We start from the raw sequence: 19,228 nt of genomic DNA on the forward strand, positions 1-19,228 counted from the left end.
CTTACCCACTCTTAAAAGAAAAAGGAGGAGGAAATTGATCTTTCTAAACACTCTCCCTGTTAACTAGAAGCAGTTGGAAACCATATTTTCTGGCCCTTTTTCTTTTGTTTTTGTTTGGTTTGGTTTGGTTTTTTGAGACAGGGTTTTTCTGTGTGCCTTGGCTGTCCTGGATTCCCTTTGTAGACCAGGCTGGCCTCAAACTCACAGTAATCCACCTGCCTCTGCCTCTGCCTCCTGAGTGCTGGGATTAAAGGCATGCACCACCACCACTGGCTGGCCCTTCTTCTTTGGGGGTAAAAACAACCAGGGAGCAGCAAGTTATCTCAAATGGTAGAAGTATCTGCCATCCAGTCTGATGACCCGAGTTTGACCTCTGGACGTACTAAATAGAAAGAACCAACTCCCACAAATTGTCCTCTGACCTTCATGTACCCCCCCCACACACACACACACACACGTGAGCAATAAATGTAAAATCAATTTAAGAAAAGGGGAAAACCAAGTTAGTATTTGCTCTGGGCGATATCTAAATTAGGGTTTGTGATCCATAGCTAGTGTTAGAAATAGGTTCAGGCCTCAAAGAGGCCAACTGTTGACCAAATGTCTAGACAAAGCAAATTAAACGCTTGATCAAGAGGATGCGCTCAAACCCTGAGTGAACACACAGAGACAGGAAATGCACTTATTTTTTATTCTAACTAGGCGGTAGCTGTGTCCCTTACCCTTTCCCCAACTCCCTGTGGCTGGGGTCTGACCTCACAGTCTTATGCAGTTGGCTACTCTGAAAACTGGCACACAGGAAATGGAAGGGGAAAGGGCTGCAGGCCATAAGGTTCCTAGACTAGAACAGTGGGCCTTGGAGTGAACAGAGGTGTAACAGGAACTTTATTCCCCACAGGCAGTTGACTTCTGGGAGGGTCACTGCTGAATAAGCTCACACTTTCCAGCTCTTTATGAACTCTGGCTGTCTGGTTCAATTCAGCTGTTCTGGCTCAAACTCCTCTCTCAGCTGGCTGATTCAAGCTGGCTTCTCCTAAATTGCTCAGCTTCTGAACCAAACTGCCTGTAAAATGTACTGTGCTCACCTTCTCTACTGAACTCTCTACTCTTCTCTACTCAGTGGACTTCCCTGCGCTGTCTGTTTCTTCTTGAACTCTGCTCTGCACTTAGGCAGCTTCTTTCCTGTCTGTTCTCATGAGCGTTGGGCGTACCCCGTCTCTGACTCATTCTGTCGGATCTTTCTCTGATTCGTTACTCTGTCTGCCCCTCAATTAGATGTCACTTTCAAACCCTGGTGCTTCCTAATACAAACTAACTTTACCGTCATTGTTTGGAATTAAAGCTGTGTTCTAAGGACAAGTCTGTATTCCAGCCAGAGAAATTAAAGGTGTGTGGCACATCTGCATTCTAGTGGGATCACACAGACCTAGGTCTTTGGATGTGATCCCTTGCCAGAGCATCCAGGTTGCTAGATTAAAATTTCTCTACACAAAGGTTTTACAGCATGGAGAATATTTGCACAAATTCCTTGTTCTAAACACACGTTGTATATTACTTGGTAGAAAAGATTTAAATTTGCTACTTCTCACACTGGGGAAAACATCCCTGTTGTCCCCTCACTGGGCGGATGGGATGGGCTGGAGCAGGGTTGCAGCATGAACGTCACTGAGAAGCATTTGCTTTTGATATAAACTAAAAGGTGCGCTGCCATGGCTCCTGGTTATGATGCAGCCTGGGTTTGCTCTGCAGCACTCCCATTCGCCTTATTGGCCTTTCCGTGCCCTTCTCTCCTCTCACCTGTGAAGGCCACAAAGTGGAGGCCACAGTCACAAGCTCCCAGTGTGTCCTTTGGTGGCCTGCCTGAAATTGACCTATGTTATGTGCTTTTAAAACCAACTTCTTCTGTCCATTGGCTAGATCTGGGTAGGGGTTTGACGTTTACTGCATGTATTGTCCTTGGCTGGTGCCATAGTTTGAGCAGGACCCCTGGGCCCAGATCTGCCTATCATAATGTTCTTCTTGTAGGTTTCTAGGACCCTCTGGATCCTTCTATTTCCCTGTTCTCCCTTGCTTCTCTCACCTAGAGTCCCAATAGGATGTCCTCCCCTCTGTCCCACTTTCCTGGTAAGTGAAGACTTCCATGGGACATATCCCTTGGGCTAGTGTCTAGATATAAGTGACTCTTTCTGCTTCTGGGTTAACTCACTCATTATGATCATTTCTAGTTCAATCCATTTATCCACAAATTTCGGGAATTCTAGCCAATGGACAGGACATTCTCCACAGTTGAGTGGAGAGTGGGGTCTGACTTTCACATGAACTCTGGTGCCCCATACTTGACCACGTCCCCTGGATGGGGAGGCCTGGTGGCACTCAGAGGAAGGATAGCAGGTTACCAAGAAGAGACTTGATACCCTATGAGCATATATAGGGGGAGGAGGTCCCCCTCAGTCACAGTCATAGGGGAGGGGAGTAAGGGGAAAATGGGAGGGAGGGAGGAATGGGAGGATACAAGGGATGGGATAACAATTTAGATGTAATATGAATAAATTAATAAAATATATTAAAAAATAAATAAATAAAAATAAAACCAGCTTCTTAAATTTTGGTGCACTTAGCACTTGTTTAGATCATGTCTTAATCTAGAGAGAGAGAGAGAGAGAGAGAGAGAGAGAGAGAGAGAGAGAGAGTGCTTGCCTCAAAAAACCAGCGACAGAGCAGGGTGGGAGGAAGGTGGTCTGAAGTGACTTACAGATTCATCTTATATCATACAATCTTTTGTAACAAAGTGTAAAGAATTGGATGAAATGGATCTAGGAACTTTTTCCCATATGGAATGACAGAGATGTAAATGAGAAAAATACATGTGGCCCTAAAAAGTCAGGGACTAAAGGTAGTCTTGTTGTACAGAGGACCTAGGCACCAGTCTCCAAATCCATGCTGGAGTTAACTCTCCCAGGCTGTGCAGCAGCAGAGAGCAGATGGCACAGGACGAGACTATAACCCAATCTACATTCTGTACCTGCACTCTGGCTACGCGTGGCGTGTGAGGGGGCCGTGGAAGAATGGGTGTGTGGCTATACCCTGTGTGGGGTCCTACGCAGATCACTGGCTCCTACAGCCTGGTGGTGCAGTTGGGAGCAAGAGGCCCCTACCCTGCATGGGGTCCTACACAGATCACTGGCTCCTACAGCCTGGTGGTGCAGTTGGGAGCAGGAGGGCCCTACCCTGCATGGGGTCCTACACAGATCACTGGCTCCTACAGCCTGGTGGTGCAGTTGGGAGCAGGAGGGCCCATCATCCGTTTCCATTCACTGTCGCTGTGAATGGATTTAATGGGTTTGGGTATTTGCTGGGTACCATGTAGAACACACTCGTGGACTGCGTTGCTTAATCTTTTCAACATCTGTTTATCGAGACAGGGTTTCTCTGTAGCCTTCGCTGTTCTGGAACTCGCTCTGTTGCCCAGGCTGGCCTCAAAATCACAGAGACTCCCCTTCCCTCCTGAGTGTTGGGATTAAAAGTGTGCTCCACCAACAGCCAGCAAAGCAAGCTTTTTTTATTTATGTATATGGGTTCAAGAGGTCAGCCTTGGACAGGGACACAATAAGGGTTTTTATAGCTCGGTGGTAGAGGGGCTTCCAAATGGGGGGTTTGCCAGGCAAACAGGCAGGATTACAGAAGCTAAACATAACAAGGTGGTCATAACAACAGCTGGTCACTTTTGAACCAAAGGTAGGTTTGCAAGGTGGTCATAACAGCCTCCTGAAACAAAGGCACAGCTGCAAGGCAGTCATAACAACTCTCTGAAACAAAGGCATGATTGCCCTTTCTTGGAACAGGTGGCACAGAACTGTTTGTAGTTAAGGTTACAAGATGGGCACTAGTTTGTCTCTATCATAAAATGGCTTTCAAGCCCAAGATGGAGGCAGGCTGGTTTATCCCATCCTCATAGTGCGATTGTCTCCCTCAAAGAGAAAGAGAAAGAAAAAAAGTAGGAAGGAAAAGGAGAACACGGCTGCTCCTAAGGGATTGAAGTTTTTGGTATAGAAATAAAGGAGAAAACAGGCAGAGACAGAGACATCTGGGAGAATCTAGAGTGGACTTGACCAGCAGACTGAGCTGGGCCATGTGAGGAGAGGGAAAAGGAAAAGAGGGGAACTGGGAACAGCGGCCAAGAGGGCAAGAGGTGAAAGGGCTGGAGTAACCAAAATGACTGGGTTGTATAGGAAATAGCAGCTGTGGGAATGGCGCCCAGCCCAGTCTGTGGGGTGGAGATTTGAGGGGTAGAGGTAGTTATGCCAGCCAGAGGATCCTGTAACGAACGGGTAGAGACTGAGGGATGCTGGGAGAATCTGGCGACCAGCATCAGCTTTAATATGTTACTGGGTCCCTCAGTTAGCTGTTTGTCCCAGGTTTGAGACCTAACACACATGTGCACACACACACATAAATCATGCAGGGATTTAAAGCTAGAAGAGTCAAAAGCAGACACAGATTTGCTTGAGTCAGCAGACTGTGAATTCCTGCCACTCCATGCCCTGAGCCACTCTGTCCTCATTTCCTGCTCCCCTGAGCAAACATGCCCTCTGCCATTCAGATCAGCATCTCTCCTGTCCCTTCATGGCCCCTGCCTTGCCCAAGCCAAGTTGCAGGAGCTCATGCCTTAACCCAAACCATCAAGGGAAGCTGTAGCCGTAAATCCACCTACACAGAGAGGCTGGGACGGGAGAGACAGACGCACACACTCTGGCCAGCCAGCACGTCAGCCGACACGGCCCCTGTGTCTGTGTCGGTCTCCCACAACTTCATCCTTTGCTTCTCTCCTGGAGTTGAGGACTGCCTTGCCTTTATTCCTCACAGTATCTCTGTCAGGCATGCTTTCAGTTTCTAGGTGAGTATCTTGCGGCAGGGGGTGTTCTATTTTCTGGAATTGAACCCTAGAAGTATATTTCATATTCAGTATAAATACAAATATAGGACAGCTAGTGTAATAGGGGGAAATGAACGAACCACAAAAACAAAGACTAACTGATAGGACTAGCGTGCGCTCACTTGTGCAAGTCCATCGAGGCAGGGGATGGAGAATGTGTTCCCGCTGCTTGGGGTCACTTTTGAGACAGACCAAAGCCCAGGTCACTGCCAGACACAGAAAGTGCAATTGGGACAATGTTGCTAGCTGACCATACCTTTTACATTTCAGGAGGACCTGTCCCTGGTGGTTGATCACAGCATGGTGGCAGAGCAGCAGAAGGCATTGGAGTCACCTGACAGGGTGTGTAATTTATGTTTGGGATTTGCTCTGTTGGGGTAGAGTGCCATATAAACTGCACTCCACAAGCAAAGGACATGATTGTGATGTCACATCCTTTCTTACCGGCAGGAAGTCAAAACCTGGTGTCAACGCATAATTAATGCCAAAGTGTCCGCTTGTCACCATTCTGTCCTGGTGACCTAACCAGATGTTTAAAAGGCACCCTTTAAAGACATCCTTTTACAGTTACATTGTAACACCATCCTATCTTACACAATGCCATGAATAAATTTTTCAAATGGAAGAATTTGTAATTTGAAAAAGATATAAATTACAATACATTTTGAATGTCATTTTTCTTAAAAAGCTGTAAGTCTGGGGCCTGGAGAGATGGCTTAGCAGTTAAGAGTGCTGGCTGCTCTTCCAGAGGTCCTGAGTTCAGTTCCCAGCAGCCACATGGTGGCTCACAACCATCTATAATGTGATCTTAAGGCCTCTTCTGGCCGGAAGGTGTACATGCAGGCGGAGCACTCACATTAAAAACAAAGAAAAAAGTTGGAGGTCTGAGAACATCACTGAATGAATGAAAGAATGAAATGTCCTGTATGTGTTGGGCCCTAACGCCTATGAACTGTTTGATTGGTTTTTTGTTTTTAATTTTGAGACAGAGCATTATGTAGCCCAGGTTTGCCTCAAACTCACAATGATCTCCTAATTCTCAAGTACGGCGTTGTCTGGCCTCTGCCCTGCACCCAGTAAGCTACCAACTTTTGTCTGTCGAATATTTGTTGCTATTAACTTTTCTCTTGTTTTTGACTCCTGATCTTCATTTGCGTGTACTAGTTTATACTTGAAGATTAATTTTGTTTTTAACTATGTAAGTGTCTACACGTGAGTATGTGTACATGTCTTAGTTAGGGTTATTATTGCTGTGTTGAAACACCATGACCAAAAGCAAGTTGGAGAGGAAGGGATTTATCTTGCTTATATTTCCATTATCACAACTCATCGTTGTCAGAGGCACGCAGGGCAGGGGCTTATGCAGAGGCCACACAGCAGTGCTGCTCTGGGGCTTGCTCAGCCTGCTTTCAAGAGACTCCAGGACCACCTGCCCAGGTGTGGCTCCACCCACAATGGGCTGGACCTTCCCTTACTAATCATCAAGCACCACAGGCTTGCCTCTAGCTAATCTTAGGGGGGCATTTTCTCAGCTGAGATTCCCTCCTCTCAGATGACTCTAGTCTGTGTCAAGTCGACATAACACACTCAGGTGCTGATGCCTGCACAGGCCAGAACAGTGAGTCTGACGCCCTGGAGGGAATCACACGTGACTAAGAGCCACTTGATGTGAGTGCTGGGAAGCACACTCAGGTCCTCAGCAAGAGCAGTGCAGATTCTTAGCCACCGAGTCATCTCTCTAGCCCTAGATCATGTTTTTGTGTCACTAAAATCTCCATTACTCAGGAACAATAGATAACAAGACTATATAGAAAGTATATGATAGCCGGGCGTGGTGGCACAGCCTTTAATCCCAGCACTTGGGAAGCAGAGGCAGGTGGATCTCGGAGTTTGAGGACAGCCAGGGCTATACAGAGAAACCATCTCTTGAACTCCCCCCCCCCCAAAGTATATATTTCAAACACTTCCAAACAAAATGCCTCTGGAAATTCTCTAAAATTCTATGGTAGATGCCTAAATAAAAACAAATATGTGTAGCCTAGAAGTATGACTTAGTAGCACAGTACTTACCGAGCACGCCTGCGGTAGCACAGTACTTACCGAGCACGCCTGCGGTAGCACAGTACTTACCGAGCACGCCTGCGGTAGCACAGTACTTACCGAGCACGCCTGCGGCATTGGGTGCCATTCCTTACACCAAAAAGAGAACTTTAGAAATAACTCATCAGGCCAGGCAGCAGTAGTACAAGCCTTTTAATCCAAGCACGTGGAGGCAGAAACAAGCTGATCTCTGTGGGTTTGAGGCCAGCCTGGTGTACAGAGAAAGTACCAGGACAGCCAAGGCTACACAGAGAAACCCTGTCTCCAAAAACAAAAAACAAAAAAAACAAGCAAACAAACAAAAGGGGGGGGGCAGAAGGAAGAAAGGAAGAGAAATAACTACAGTCTGAGCTGGAGGGACGATGTCAGTGGTTAAGAACCCTGGCTGCTCTTCCAGGGAGGACCTGGCTTTGAGCTACATCGTGGCTGTCAATCATCTGTAAAACCAGTTCTAGGAGATCCCATGCCCTCCTCTAGCCTCCAAAGGCACTGCACAAACATGCTGCCCAGACGTACACCCAGACAACACACCCCTACACACAAAATAATGAAATAATTTTTAAAAAATAATAACTACATTCAGTTGAAGCAAAAATGTTTACACTTTAAAACCTGCTGCCGCTGCCCTGATAGTGAACTCAAAAGGTGTTAGGGTGCACAGCAGACATCTCTGTAGTCTGATGGTGTTTTAAACCTCTCTGCGTTCTTTTCGCTGCCTGATGAAGACTGTGCTCGGTCACCCCTGGAAGGTGATGATGCCTTTTCCTGTGACTGCACAAGAGAACAGCCATGGAGGGTGGGCAGCACTCCAGCGAAGCCCAGTCAGCTGGCTGCTGCTGTGGACGGAATGTTCTGACTCTAAAGCTTTTAATCCAAAGCTCACCAGTCCTTCATTGTCTCTCCCAGGGAGGGAGGAGCAGGCACCGCTGGGGCAGCTCCTCTTCCATGCTTGCGTTCACCTCACAGTGTACAGCTGTCCACTAGCAATGTTCAGATGACATCTGCGGTCACAAAGCCCAGTAGTGGCCGCAAACTTCCCAGCCTCTGTGCTTCTTTGTGTTCACTGATGTTGTGAAGACTGGCCCTCTCCCCGAGAGACACCGATGAGTGCGAGGCTGTGTGGCCATGGGTTTCTTTAGAGCCCCTAAGCAGCCGTGAGCCTCTCTGCTGCCCCCCTCCCCAGTTTTTAGTAATAACCCCTACACACACACACACACTTTATTCTTGTTAGTAACTATGTGACAGGAAACGGCTTTTTAAGCAAGGATCTAGTCAGTATTAAAGATGATGATAGAGGGGCCACTGAGACTGTTTAACAGGTAAAAGCCTCGCCCAGCAAGCTTGACATCCTGACTTCGTTCCCAGAACCCACATTTTAAAAAGCCAGACGCCATCTCCGGCACCTCTAGGCACGTGGGAGAGACCCAAAGGGCCCAGCACAAAAGCAAGAGACACCCTGCTTCATTTGGGAGGAAGCTGAGAACCGACTGCAGAAAGCCCTCAGCTCATCTCCAGATGTGACACTAATGATAATAAGTAAAAGTCAAAATATTTTCTTATAAAAAGAAAACCTACAGAGCCAAATGAACACCCTCCCCCAGAACCACACCCTAGCAGCTGTTCCATAATTACCCTGATTGTAGCATTCTCCAACGACTGACTTCCAGCCGACCTCTGCCGCTAATTAGCTGCGATGATGATAGTGTCGAATGCTGAGGGCTGTCCTTGTGATTGGATAATAGTAGTTTGAAAACTAGAAAGCATAATACGCATACACAGTGGCTAGAACTGTCTTGTTCTGGCCTAATGTGCCTTGTCTGAAGAGCAGCCTTGGAGCAGATCTTTCTGGAGGCCAGGGACAGCCTGGCACTTCCTGGAACCCAGCAGACAAATCAGGTCCCTGCCACTGCTCTTTACATAACTCTTGAGAAGGCATGGAGCCCTTCACTTCTCTAAGTTAGTAATGCTAATATTCACTGGGAGTTTTGTCAGCCAAAGTTAATATTCCACTCGTATCTTGCTTCCCTTTTTGTAGGAGCAAAGTTAAGTAGGGTAGGAGGCAGGACAAAAACCGACCTAACTCTCTTTTGCCTCCTCTCTGAGAAACCTGTTGCCTCAAAACATCCTGGGAGCTTGCCACTGTTTTGCTCACAGTATGCTGCAGTTCTAGTGCTCTTCTTACCTCTGTCCTTGCCAGCCATGTGATTTCGCTTCCTTTTGTAGGCTGCCTGCCAGACGAAACAGCAAACGTATTCAGCACAAGTCTCCTTCAGTTCACAAGAGACCCCATCAGCACCAGCGCCCATGGGTCAGTCAGCAGATGCCGACGTCACAGGCTCTGGTACGGCTCCATCTAACCAAAACTGCCTTGTGAACCTTTGGAGAAGGAAAATGTCATGATGCTCTGAGAAAAGCGTGAGACCAGGAGGCTCCTCTGCTTCCTGACCTTTGAGCTCAAACACCCGACTTCCTGCACTGTTTTCTGATCTCTCCACTGTCAGGTTGCCTAATATTTACTCAATATAAACACAGAACAGAAAAGGCACTTGATGAAACAATAGCCTACAGACGGCCTGTCAGTCTCTCCCACAGATTAAGGTTAAGTCACTCATAATGAAGCCAGTTTTTAGCATTATGTATATCAATATAAGGCATTTGAAGATTTATTTCTCAGTAAAGAAATTGGTATCCAGGGCCAGGCATGGTGGTACCTATAATCCAAGCACTTGTGAAATGTAGGCTCAGGGATTTAAGGTCATGCTCAGCTGTAAAGTGAATTTAGGACCAGCCTGGGCTCTAGGAAATCTAGTCTCAAAAAGAAAGAAAGCCAAAGAGAAGGAGACAAGGATGGATTCGTGTTGTAGCTTGAAAATATCCGTAACTGGGGCTGGAGGGCTGGAGAGATGGCTCAGCGGGTAAGAGCAGAGGACCCAGGTTCAATTCCCAGCACCCACAATGGCAGCTCACAACTGTCTGCAACTCCAGTTCCAGCAGACCCAACCCTCTCACAAATACAGGCAAAATACCAATGTACATAAAATGAAAATAAATAATTCTTTAAATGAAAATATCAGTAACTGTTAATAAAAGTTTTACTTACGGTCTCAGTAAGTAATTTTTATATTATAACACAAATGTGTACATATCTCTCTCCCTGTTTCTCTGTCTCTGTGTCTCTCTGTATGTCTGTCTGTATGTCTGTCTGTCTGTCTGTCTCTCTCTCTCTCTCTCTCTGTGTGTGTGTGTGTGTGTGTGTGTGTGTGTGTGTGTGTTTACCTGTGAACATAAGAGTTGAATAACTTTTGCCAAAGTACTTGGACCCAGAATCTCAGCTTTTAGAACATTTTCATATATATAGTAAGATAGTCTGCCAATAGCATCCAAATCTGAGTACAGAATCCATTATGTTTATATATATATATATATATATATATTCTCTGTGCAGCCTGAAGGCTGTTTGGGTGTGACTATATTTCGACTTTCTCCCATCACATGTAATGTGTAGAATTTTCCATTTGTGATATCATATCAATGATCAAAAATTTTCAGATTTTGGGTTTGGGGATGCTAAGCCTATGATATAAGGGATAAATTCAAAATAATTTTTTCAGTCATATACTTATTGATTAAGTCCCTTATACATCTTAGTTGATGTGTTAGACTCATTGGAAACGTTAGCACTTTTTTTTTTAAATTCTTTCTTTTGTTTTAGTTATTGCAGTAAGGGAGGCTGAAGCTAGGACCTACTGAGACAAACGTTCTCCTAAACTCAGGTCTTCTGCCATAATAGTCTTTACACCCATGGCAGTATATGCCTTTGTGTGCCTAGACATTTAGCCGTCTCAAATTTTTTCATGGTATGATTTGAGGTTTTTTAAATTAAGTATACCTAAAATTGATAAGTTGACAAGAATTAAATGTCTTCATCTCAGAGAATGCCGTAGCAGTGTCACGTCACATCCCGTGGGTGAGGAAAGCAATGACCCCCCCCCCCCACTTCTCCCTTCATAGTACCTCATGTGGAAAGAGTGAAGTGATAAACACACAACTCTGCGTTCCAATGAGTGCAAGACGGGTTGTGTCTCCTACCTGCCAGTCATTTTGTTTTATCACTTTGCAGGTAACTGCCAGGCTTCTCTCTCGGTGGACCCTGAGCCTCTCTGGGTGGACCCTGTGCCTCTGTCGGTGGACCCTGCAACCTGTCCCATTGTCCCTGGCCAGGAAATGATCATAGAAATATCCAAGGGGCGCTCAGGGCTCGGTCTCAGTATCGTAGGAGGAAAAGACACACCCTTGGTGAGTAACTAGAAGTAAGTTATGTCTACTGTCACAGAGTTACCTGCTGAGACTCCTCATGGCCCAGGATGCTTGAATGGGAGCCTTGGCAAAACAAAACAAAATATAAGTGTGTGTGCCCTAAAACATGAGGAAATTCAGGCGCTGCCGGCGCTACAGAAGCATGGTCCCCCTGCTCCTGGTTTGCAGGCCTGACCCCTCTGCATCTTCCCGCCTGTCCTAGAGCATCCTGACCTGCCGCTGACCCTCCCGTGAACTAGCCAGCCCAGCAGTGAGTGCGCGCTGAGCTTGATGCTATTGACTAAAGGACTCTGACTCCGGGTGCCTGACCACAACCTTGGGGCTGAGGGCGTTTATGTCCTAACTTCCCCTCTACAGTCAGACACTGCTGCATGCGGCATCCTGCATAGTGTGATGTCCCTTGGATGGAACTGGGGTGCTGGAATTGCCCAAGCCCACAGCCAGTTGAGCTGCCAGCCCCTCCCATGGGCCTTTGCCTCCATAACACTCTAAACTCCTATATTTCTTATCTAGCTTGGGATACTGTGTCCGTCTGGCTTTTGTCATTGAGGAAGGAGAGAGCCTTCCTTACAGCTTCCTTTTGGGTGATAGCTGTAACATTAAACAATGTGATGTTCATATAATACTGTAGTCATCATGACTCACGGAGTTACAGGAAAGCTCAAACATGTTATAAAAGCGCAAACTAGGGAATGGTTTAGAACAGTGATCCTTTCGATACCCAGGCCTTCGGAGTAGTATCGAGAAGCTATGCCCTGGCCTAGGTCTAGCTCCTGCTTTTTTTTTAAATTTATTTATTTACTTTTATTGTATGTGCATTGGTGTTTTTGCCTGCGTATATGTCTGTGTGAGGGTATCAGATCTTGGAGTTAGACAGTTGTGAGCTGCCATGTGGGTGCTGGAAATTGAACCCAGGTCCTATGGAAGAGCAGTCACTGCTCTTAACCGCTGAGCCATCTCTCAGCCCTCTAGCTCCCTCTTTTTTCCCCATTTCCTCTAAGATATATCTTAAATACTATAAGAATTAAATTTGTATAAATAAAGCTGTATTTAAACAAAACAAATTAAATTTTAGAGCAATTCTATACTGAATTCTTTCAGGGCTATGTAACAGAGTTTTAACCCTCTGAGGGCTGGAGAGATGGCTCAATAGTAAAAAGCATGGCTGCTCTTCCAGAGGACCCAGGTTCAATTCCTATCATCAACATGGTGGCTCACATCTGTCTACAACACCAGTTCCATGGGATTCAATACCTGGGCACTGTGCACACATGGTGCACATACATACACATAAAATTAAAAACATTTAACCATCTGATTTCTTTGTTGTAAAAAAGTCTCCTTTTTTGTTTTGTTTTGTTTGTTGTTTTGGTTTTGTTTTTTGTTTTGTTTTTGGGTTTTTGAGACAGGGTTTCTCTGTGTAGCCTTGGCTGTCCTGGATTCACATTGTAGACCAGGCTGGCCTCTAACTCACAGGGATCCACCTGCCTCTGCCTCCCGAGTGCTGGGATTAAAGGCATGTGCCCGGCTTAAATCTCTTTTTATAACTTAGCCTGAGACAGACCTAGATTTCCCAGAAGACTCAGAAGAGTGGAGTTGGCTAAGTGATTCTTGACCTTGCTGTCTCCCCTCTGTTGGTATTAATACAGTTCCACTCTGTGTGGGACCCTCAGGATTCCTGACTGAGATATGTGTGCTGCCCTCTACCCCTGGCCTGCGCTCGGGCCTCTGTCTGGGCATCCCCCAGCCTCCTCTTCCTGCAACCCCGGCCTTATTGAGTATCTTGCTCTGCTTCTCTTGCTACCTCAAGAAAGGCAGTGATGAAAGTTCTTCAAGAGCATCTTGGGGTTCCTAATGTACGGCTCTGCCATTTGAAACTATAAATCCCAGTGTCCTTGGACGATAAGCACCACTTAACATGAGAGATGGGCACTGCTCCTATTCCCTAGCCTCCCGTGCCTCATCCAAAGCTGTGCGAGAGCTACAGAAAATATATAGGGCTGGCATCTTTGTGCGACCAAAATGTGAGTAGAAGTGAAAGGTGTTTAAACACAGTGTTCCTGCAGTGAAGATCTTCCCCCCTTTGCATTGCTCCCCCACATCTTCACACCAAGCATGAGAGCTAACGCATGGAGCCCGTTATCTAGCCAGCAGGAAATTTGCAAATAAAGGTGGGAGTTTGTGAAAAGACAGTGCAGGAAATGATGAGATGGGTATGAACAGAGCATCCGCTGGCTAGACTTACTTCAGGTGGGGTGCAGGGAAGGGCAGGTCTGACCTCTCTCCACCCCTTACAATTACAATCCCATGTCCTCTCTGTTATGTAGCCAGCCAAGCGTGGCCATCTGCAGAGTTTAATCTCTCAAGACCTCATCAGTCCTCTCTGCTAGGACAGATGGCTCCTGAGATCACAGAGGGAGATCACATGTCCCAGCCAGTCACCTGTACCAGCCTTTGAAAGTCCTGAGCTAATGACAAGGGTGAGACCCCCCCTCAGCAGGTTTACAGGCGCACCTGGTCCCGTCCTCGAAGGCAGCTGTCTGCCTCTGCTGTTCCCATCTGTGATGCCGCTGCCGGGCTGGCCTCTGGAGAGCACAGCCTTCTGTGATCACTTGCGTATGTTTCGCTTTGACCTGGGTTGTGAAGTCGAGTGGCCGTTACCCTGCCCTGGAAGAGTGTGGAGCTGCTCATCAGTTCTAAGGCCTTTTAGTGCTCATGGATCCCTGTAGGGATCGACCAATGAGAAATCGTAGCACTTCAGAGCTCTAGAGGGTAGAGAAAGGAATGCTGTAGGAAGCATTTTCTGAATTTAACTAGTATAGACTATTTGTTGTATGCTATGTGGAAGCCAGATAAGGCACATAGTGCAGCAAAGCTGGGGTGTTAGTTGATAGTTTGTTTCCTTCCGTGTGTGTGTGTGTGTGTGTGTGTGTCTTTTTTCTTGTCTTCCCTTGCTCTTGCTGACTTGGTTGGACCATTCCTTTGCCCCGTAAAATATCACACAGCTCCTTGATGCCATCTAGTCTGCAGGTAGAAGATGAAGATCACTTACCCTGCTGAAAACCCTAGTGCCAGCTCCTCTCAGACCTGTTAAAGGCTCCTTCTCAAAATGTCTGTCTCCTGATTGGGAGTTTTACACTCACATTCTTGAAGAAGCAACATATCACTGCAGATGATTGGAGGTTATTTTATCACCAGGCATGGGGATGCTAGAAAGGGAAAGGAACCTCAAGGAGTGAGTTGTTATCTTGGTTGGGCCGCTGACAGGCCTTTCTCTACATACCCTTCCCGGCAGCCCCAGTGTAGACACTGCGGCTGCGCCTAGCCCAGCAGAGCAAAGCACAGTGCTGGTTCTTGGTGTAAGATTCTCAGATGTGAGGGCCAGGCAGCGGAGGCACGTGCCTTTAATTTCAGCACTCGGGAGGCAGAGGCAGGAGGAGCTCTGAGTTCAAGGACAGCTAGGGCTACATAGAGCTTTGTTACAAGAAAAACACAGACAACGGCACTGGCTCTGCTCTTGTACTTGGGAGCTGTTCCACTAAAAATGAGGCAGGTCAGCTCTTAAGAGGGATTTTAAAATACAGATTTTTTTAAAATGTATTTTTAACGTATTGGATTTATTTTGTTTAGTGTGTGTGTGTGTGTGTGTGTGTGTATGTGTGTGTGTGCGCGCGCACACACCACATTGCTGAAAGTGTTGTATCCTCAACCTTGTGGATCTCGGCGTTTGAACTCAACAACGGCCTTCCTCTGTATTATTCCGTGCGCCCTAGGGCCTCCCTGACACTGTCTCACAGGAGGTATCAGTACCTGAACTAGGTTTTCCACTTAGTAGCCCATGTCTTCTAGGAGCAGCACTGTTCACTCATGAGAGCACCTCAGTTTAACCTCTTTTGGGCAACATGACCTTTACCTGCTGGACCATTTCACTGGCCCTTGTTTATTTACTTTTTCATTCTTTGATGATTTTATTCATGTGCAGAGTATCTTGGTCATATTCGTCCCTCAGTCCCCACTCTCACTTTGCAGACCCCACCCTACATGACCCCCCTTATCTTCATGGCCTTCACTTTCCTTTTTTATAGCCCATTGAGCCCATTCGTGCCTCCCATATATGGAGCCATCCGCCAGAGCATTGCAAGCCCAACAGCGGCCATACTTCCGGAGGGAAAAATGGCTCAGAGCTTGAGAGAGCTGTCTGTTCTTGGAGAGAAGTAGAAATCAGTTCCCAGCACCCACACAGAGTAGCTTACAGATACCCACAACTCCAGCTCCAGGGAATACAGTGCCTTCTTCTGGCCTCTGTTGCTACACACACACACACACACACACACACACACACACACACAGTGCCTCTTCCTGCCCCTGGAGCTCCTTCGCTGAGGATAAGGCCTCCTGAGCCCTTTGCTATCCATGCTGTCATGTTGCTGGGCCTGCTGGGAGTTCAAGGCTGAGGTGGCCATGGCGTGTCCAGATGACATTTCAAAGCACTCCCCATCTTCCAGCTCTTACATTCTTTGTGCCCCACCTCCCGGAATGTTCCCTGGGCCTTGGTTAAGAGGCTGGTGATATAGAGGTCCCACTTAGGGCTGAGCACTTGGCAGTCAGTCCCTTTTCTCTTGGCTGTCTGATTGTGAGTGAGTCCTGCATTAATTTCTGGCTACTGCAGTCACACACTCTCTGATGAAGGCCGAGAACAACACTGATATGTCTGTGTGTATAAACATAAACACTTAAAAAACATCTCAACAGCATGACCATTTAGCAAACACTAACAGTGATGGGTCGTGCTCACCCATCCAGGACCTTGCCAGCAACGGGCTTAAATCCATGAAAGAAGGAAGGAAAGAAGGAAGGAAGGGAAGGAGGGAGGGAGGGAAGGAGGGACGGAAGGATGGATTTCCCTAAGACTTTTCCGTGCACTGTTAGTTGTGGCTAATCTACTTTCTACCCTCTCTTCTTCCTCAGTCCCTCTGCCAGCCCCCACCCCATCCCCACTTGAACCTTTAGCTCTCCCTTGAGGCCGCGTCCCCTCTCCTGTCTCTTGAACCTTTTCTGGCTTCCTGACTTCTACAGACGCTCCAAGTTAAACACACAGTTCTCAAAGTTTGAAGCTAGAATATTCTTCATATGAGAAGATTATGAACTCTTTTCTTTCTGGCCCTGGGTTATCTCACTTTGTGTAACATTTCCCAGTTCTTTCTATCTTCCTACTTTTAACAAAAATGTAGATATTAATTTTTTTAAAGGCTTTAGGCTATCAGATCTAGAATTGTATCATTTCTGTCCAAGTTTTGATTTTTCTTTTTCTTTTTTTATTCCACCGCCTGATTTGATATCTGTTTATATGCTGGGAGCTGAATCCAAGGGTTCACACACCTAAGCATGTGCTTTACCCCTAAGCCACAGCATGCCCTAGTAATTGAATTTATTACTATAAATAGAGATGATACCAATTTATCGATCTCTCTTGCACGGTTGTGTGCGACTGTGCATTACTAAGATGCCAGGCAGGAGGCCCTGAAGTCAGAGTGGAGACAGTCTTCCCTTTGACACAGCCATAGCTACCCTGAAGAAACCCATTTGACCCCAGTCATATTATATTCTCTCACTTATTTATTGCTGCTTTTGACAGTTGGAAAATAGGACTATAATAATTTAAACTCCTGGGTGTTTTTAAAGTAAACAGGGTAGAAAGCTATTTTACACTGCTTGTTTGCTGTTCCCCTTCCTGTGAGCTTTGCACAGCCTATCTCACGAGAGGCACAGCTTGCCTTGGCATGTAATCCCCAAAGCCCAGCTCCTTTTATCATTATTGCTTAAGTCATATATTTTTATACAAAACATTTTTTTACCTTACTTTTACTTTAAAACCAAGCAAAGTTTACAAAACCTCTATGAATCACACTGGGAGAATGTTAATGAGTAGTGCCCTGCATTTGGACATGTAAGAATGTGACTTCAAGCAGTAATATGCAGACTGAGTACAATTTCAATAAATACAGAACAAACGGCACTATGGGGACTTATAAAATGCAATGCACATACATAGATGCATGCAATAACAATTACTGAGGAAGAAAGAAGCCATGAATTTGAAGGAGAGTGAAAAGTGGCATATAGGAAGTTTTGAAAGGGAAAAATCTCAAAATAAAATAAATATAATGATTAAATTGTTATACAAATATTATCTCATTTCCTTTAATAAATCTATGTTGCAGTATGAACAATATATTCATGTTTATGAATATCAACTTTTTGCTAAATCAGGCTTGGCACAAGAACTCAATTTTAGGTAAATGTAAACATTTCATTTTGAGGTTAAGAGAAAGCTTATCACAATGTTAGAGTCTAACATGTTTGTGAGCACTCACAGCAGTTCTTGTGGTGACTCTTATGGCTGTGGCTTTCATTTTGTATATTATTTACTTGGTAAATAGTGTACAAAAGTTCGTAACCCCTGAAAGTGTGTGTGTGTGTGTGTATGTGTGCGCGCGCGCGCGCATGTGCGCGCGGACCTTAAGACTTATCTAGATTGTTCAGTATTTTAGTAAAAGGTGAAAGATTTATATGATCTGAAGAGAAACCAGAGTATTGTTTAGTATTTTAAAAGTATGGCATCTATTTACTTCATTTTGCCTTCAGTCAATAATGTTCTCATGAGGTACTAAAAGCAAGTCCCCTCTTACTCTTTAATATTTCATGAATCGATGAAGTAATGCCAAGCACCCTGTACCAATCAGGAACAAAGTCTTTGCTGGGATGGTGAGAGATGTTCATAACTCCTCTTAAGCCTTTTCTGAATTAGACCTTTGTTTGCTTTTTTTTTTTTTTTTTTTTTTTTTTTTTCCTTTTCTTTCTTTTTTAGAAGCTGGGCATCAGTAAGTTGCCCAGGCTTTCTTGAACCCACTCTGTAGTTTAGGCAGGCCTTATCTTAGCATCTTCCTGCCTCAGCCTCCCAAGTAGCTGGGATTACAGGCTCTCGTCACCAGGCCCAGTTTATGCAAGTCATTATTAGTGCTGGAGATAGAACCCACAGCTACTGGAGAAAGAAGAAATTGAAATTTCCTTGTATCATAATCTTTCTTGAAGAAGGCAATGAAGGAAGTGGATCAGGTTAAGAAGGTGATGGTTGTGTTCAAAACACAATGTGTGCATGTGCGAAATGCTCGAAAAACTAATAAAATGTTATGTTTTCACCAAGGGGAAAAAAGCAACAATTTATATGTTGGAGTTTCCATGGTAACGGGAAAAGTAGAAATGTTGGCATCTCTCAGAGTCTCACAGTTAGACTGTACTGCCATATCTTCCTCCCTTTATTTACCATACATAACACTGAAACTTAGATGTCTGTGCTTGGGGACCCTTGTTATTAGTAAATACTTCATTTAATGTGTGGAGAGAGAGAGAATTTTGTTTTGTTTTGTTTTTCAAGACAGGGTTTCTCTATGTAATAGCCTTGCCTGTCCTGGAACTCTCTTTGTAAACCAGGATGACCTCAAACTCACAGTAATCCACCTGCCTCTGCCTCTCGAGTACTGGGATTAAAGGCATCCACCACACACCTGGCTAAGAGAGAGAATTTTAAAGCTAGGATGACATTAGATGTCACGTTGTTCAATGAAGTGCTACACTGGCATTGTTTAGTGTCATGAGCAAAGAAACTTAAGGAGGCTACCTGCAGAATGTCAGAAAACCTCACCTTCTCAAACTCCCAGTCTGGATCCTGCTACACATCAAATTCTAATTGAAGTGTATTTGAAAAGCTTTCTTCCTAAAGCTTTGGGTTGAGAGGCTGCAAACATAGCTCAGTTGTAGAGCACTGGGTTAGTATGCATACATGAGGCCCTGGGCTCAGACACACACACACACACACAC

The 19,228-nt window shown here is 45.5% G+C and overlaps 1 protein-coding gene across 1 annotated transcript in view; it reads left to right on the forward strand.

Moving 5' to 3' along the window:
* Patj (PATJ crumbs cell polarity complex component) overlaps nt 1–19,228 on the forward strand; it is a 284,333-nt gene that overhangs the window by 235,762 nt on the left and 29,343 nt on the right. The window contains exons 32-34 of the mRNA XM_051164507.1: nt 5,204–5,275; nt 9,257–9,374; nt 11,154–11,329. Of these exons, the coding sequence (XP_051020464.1) occupies nt 5,204–5,275; nt 9,257–9,374; nt 11,154–11,329 (366 nt within the window). The remainder of the gene's footprint in view (nt 1–5,203; nt 5,276–9,256; nt 9,375–11,153; nt 11,330–19,228) is intronic.

Source organism: Acomys russatus, chromosome 2 (assembly GCF_903995435.1).
Source record: "Acomys russatus chromosome 2, mAcoRus1.1, whole genome shotgun sequence".
NCBI classification, from domain to species: Eukaryota; Metazoa; Chordata; class Mammalia; order Rodentia; family Muridae; genus Acomys; species Acomys russatus.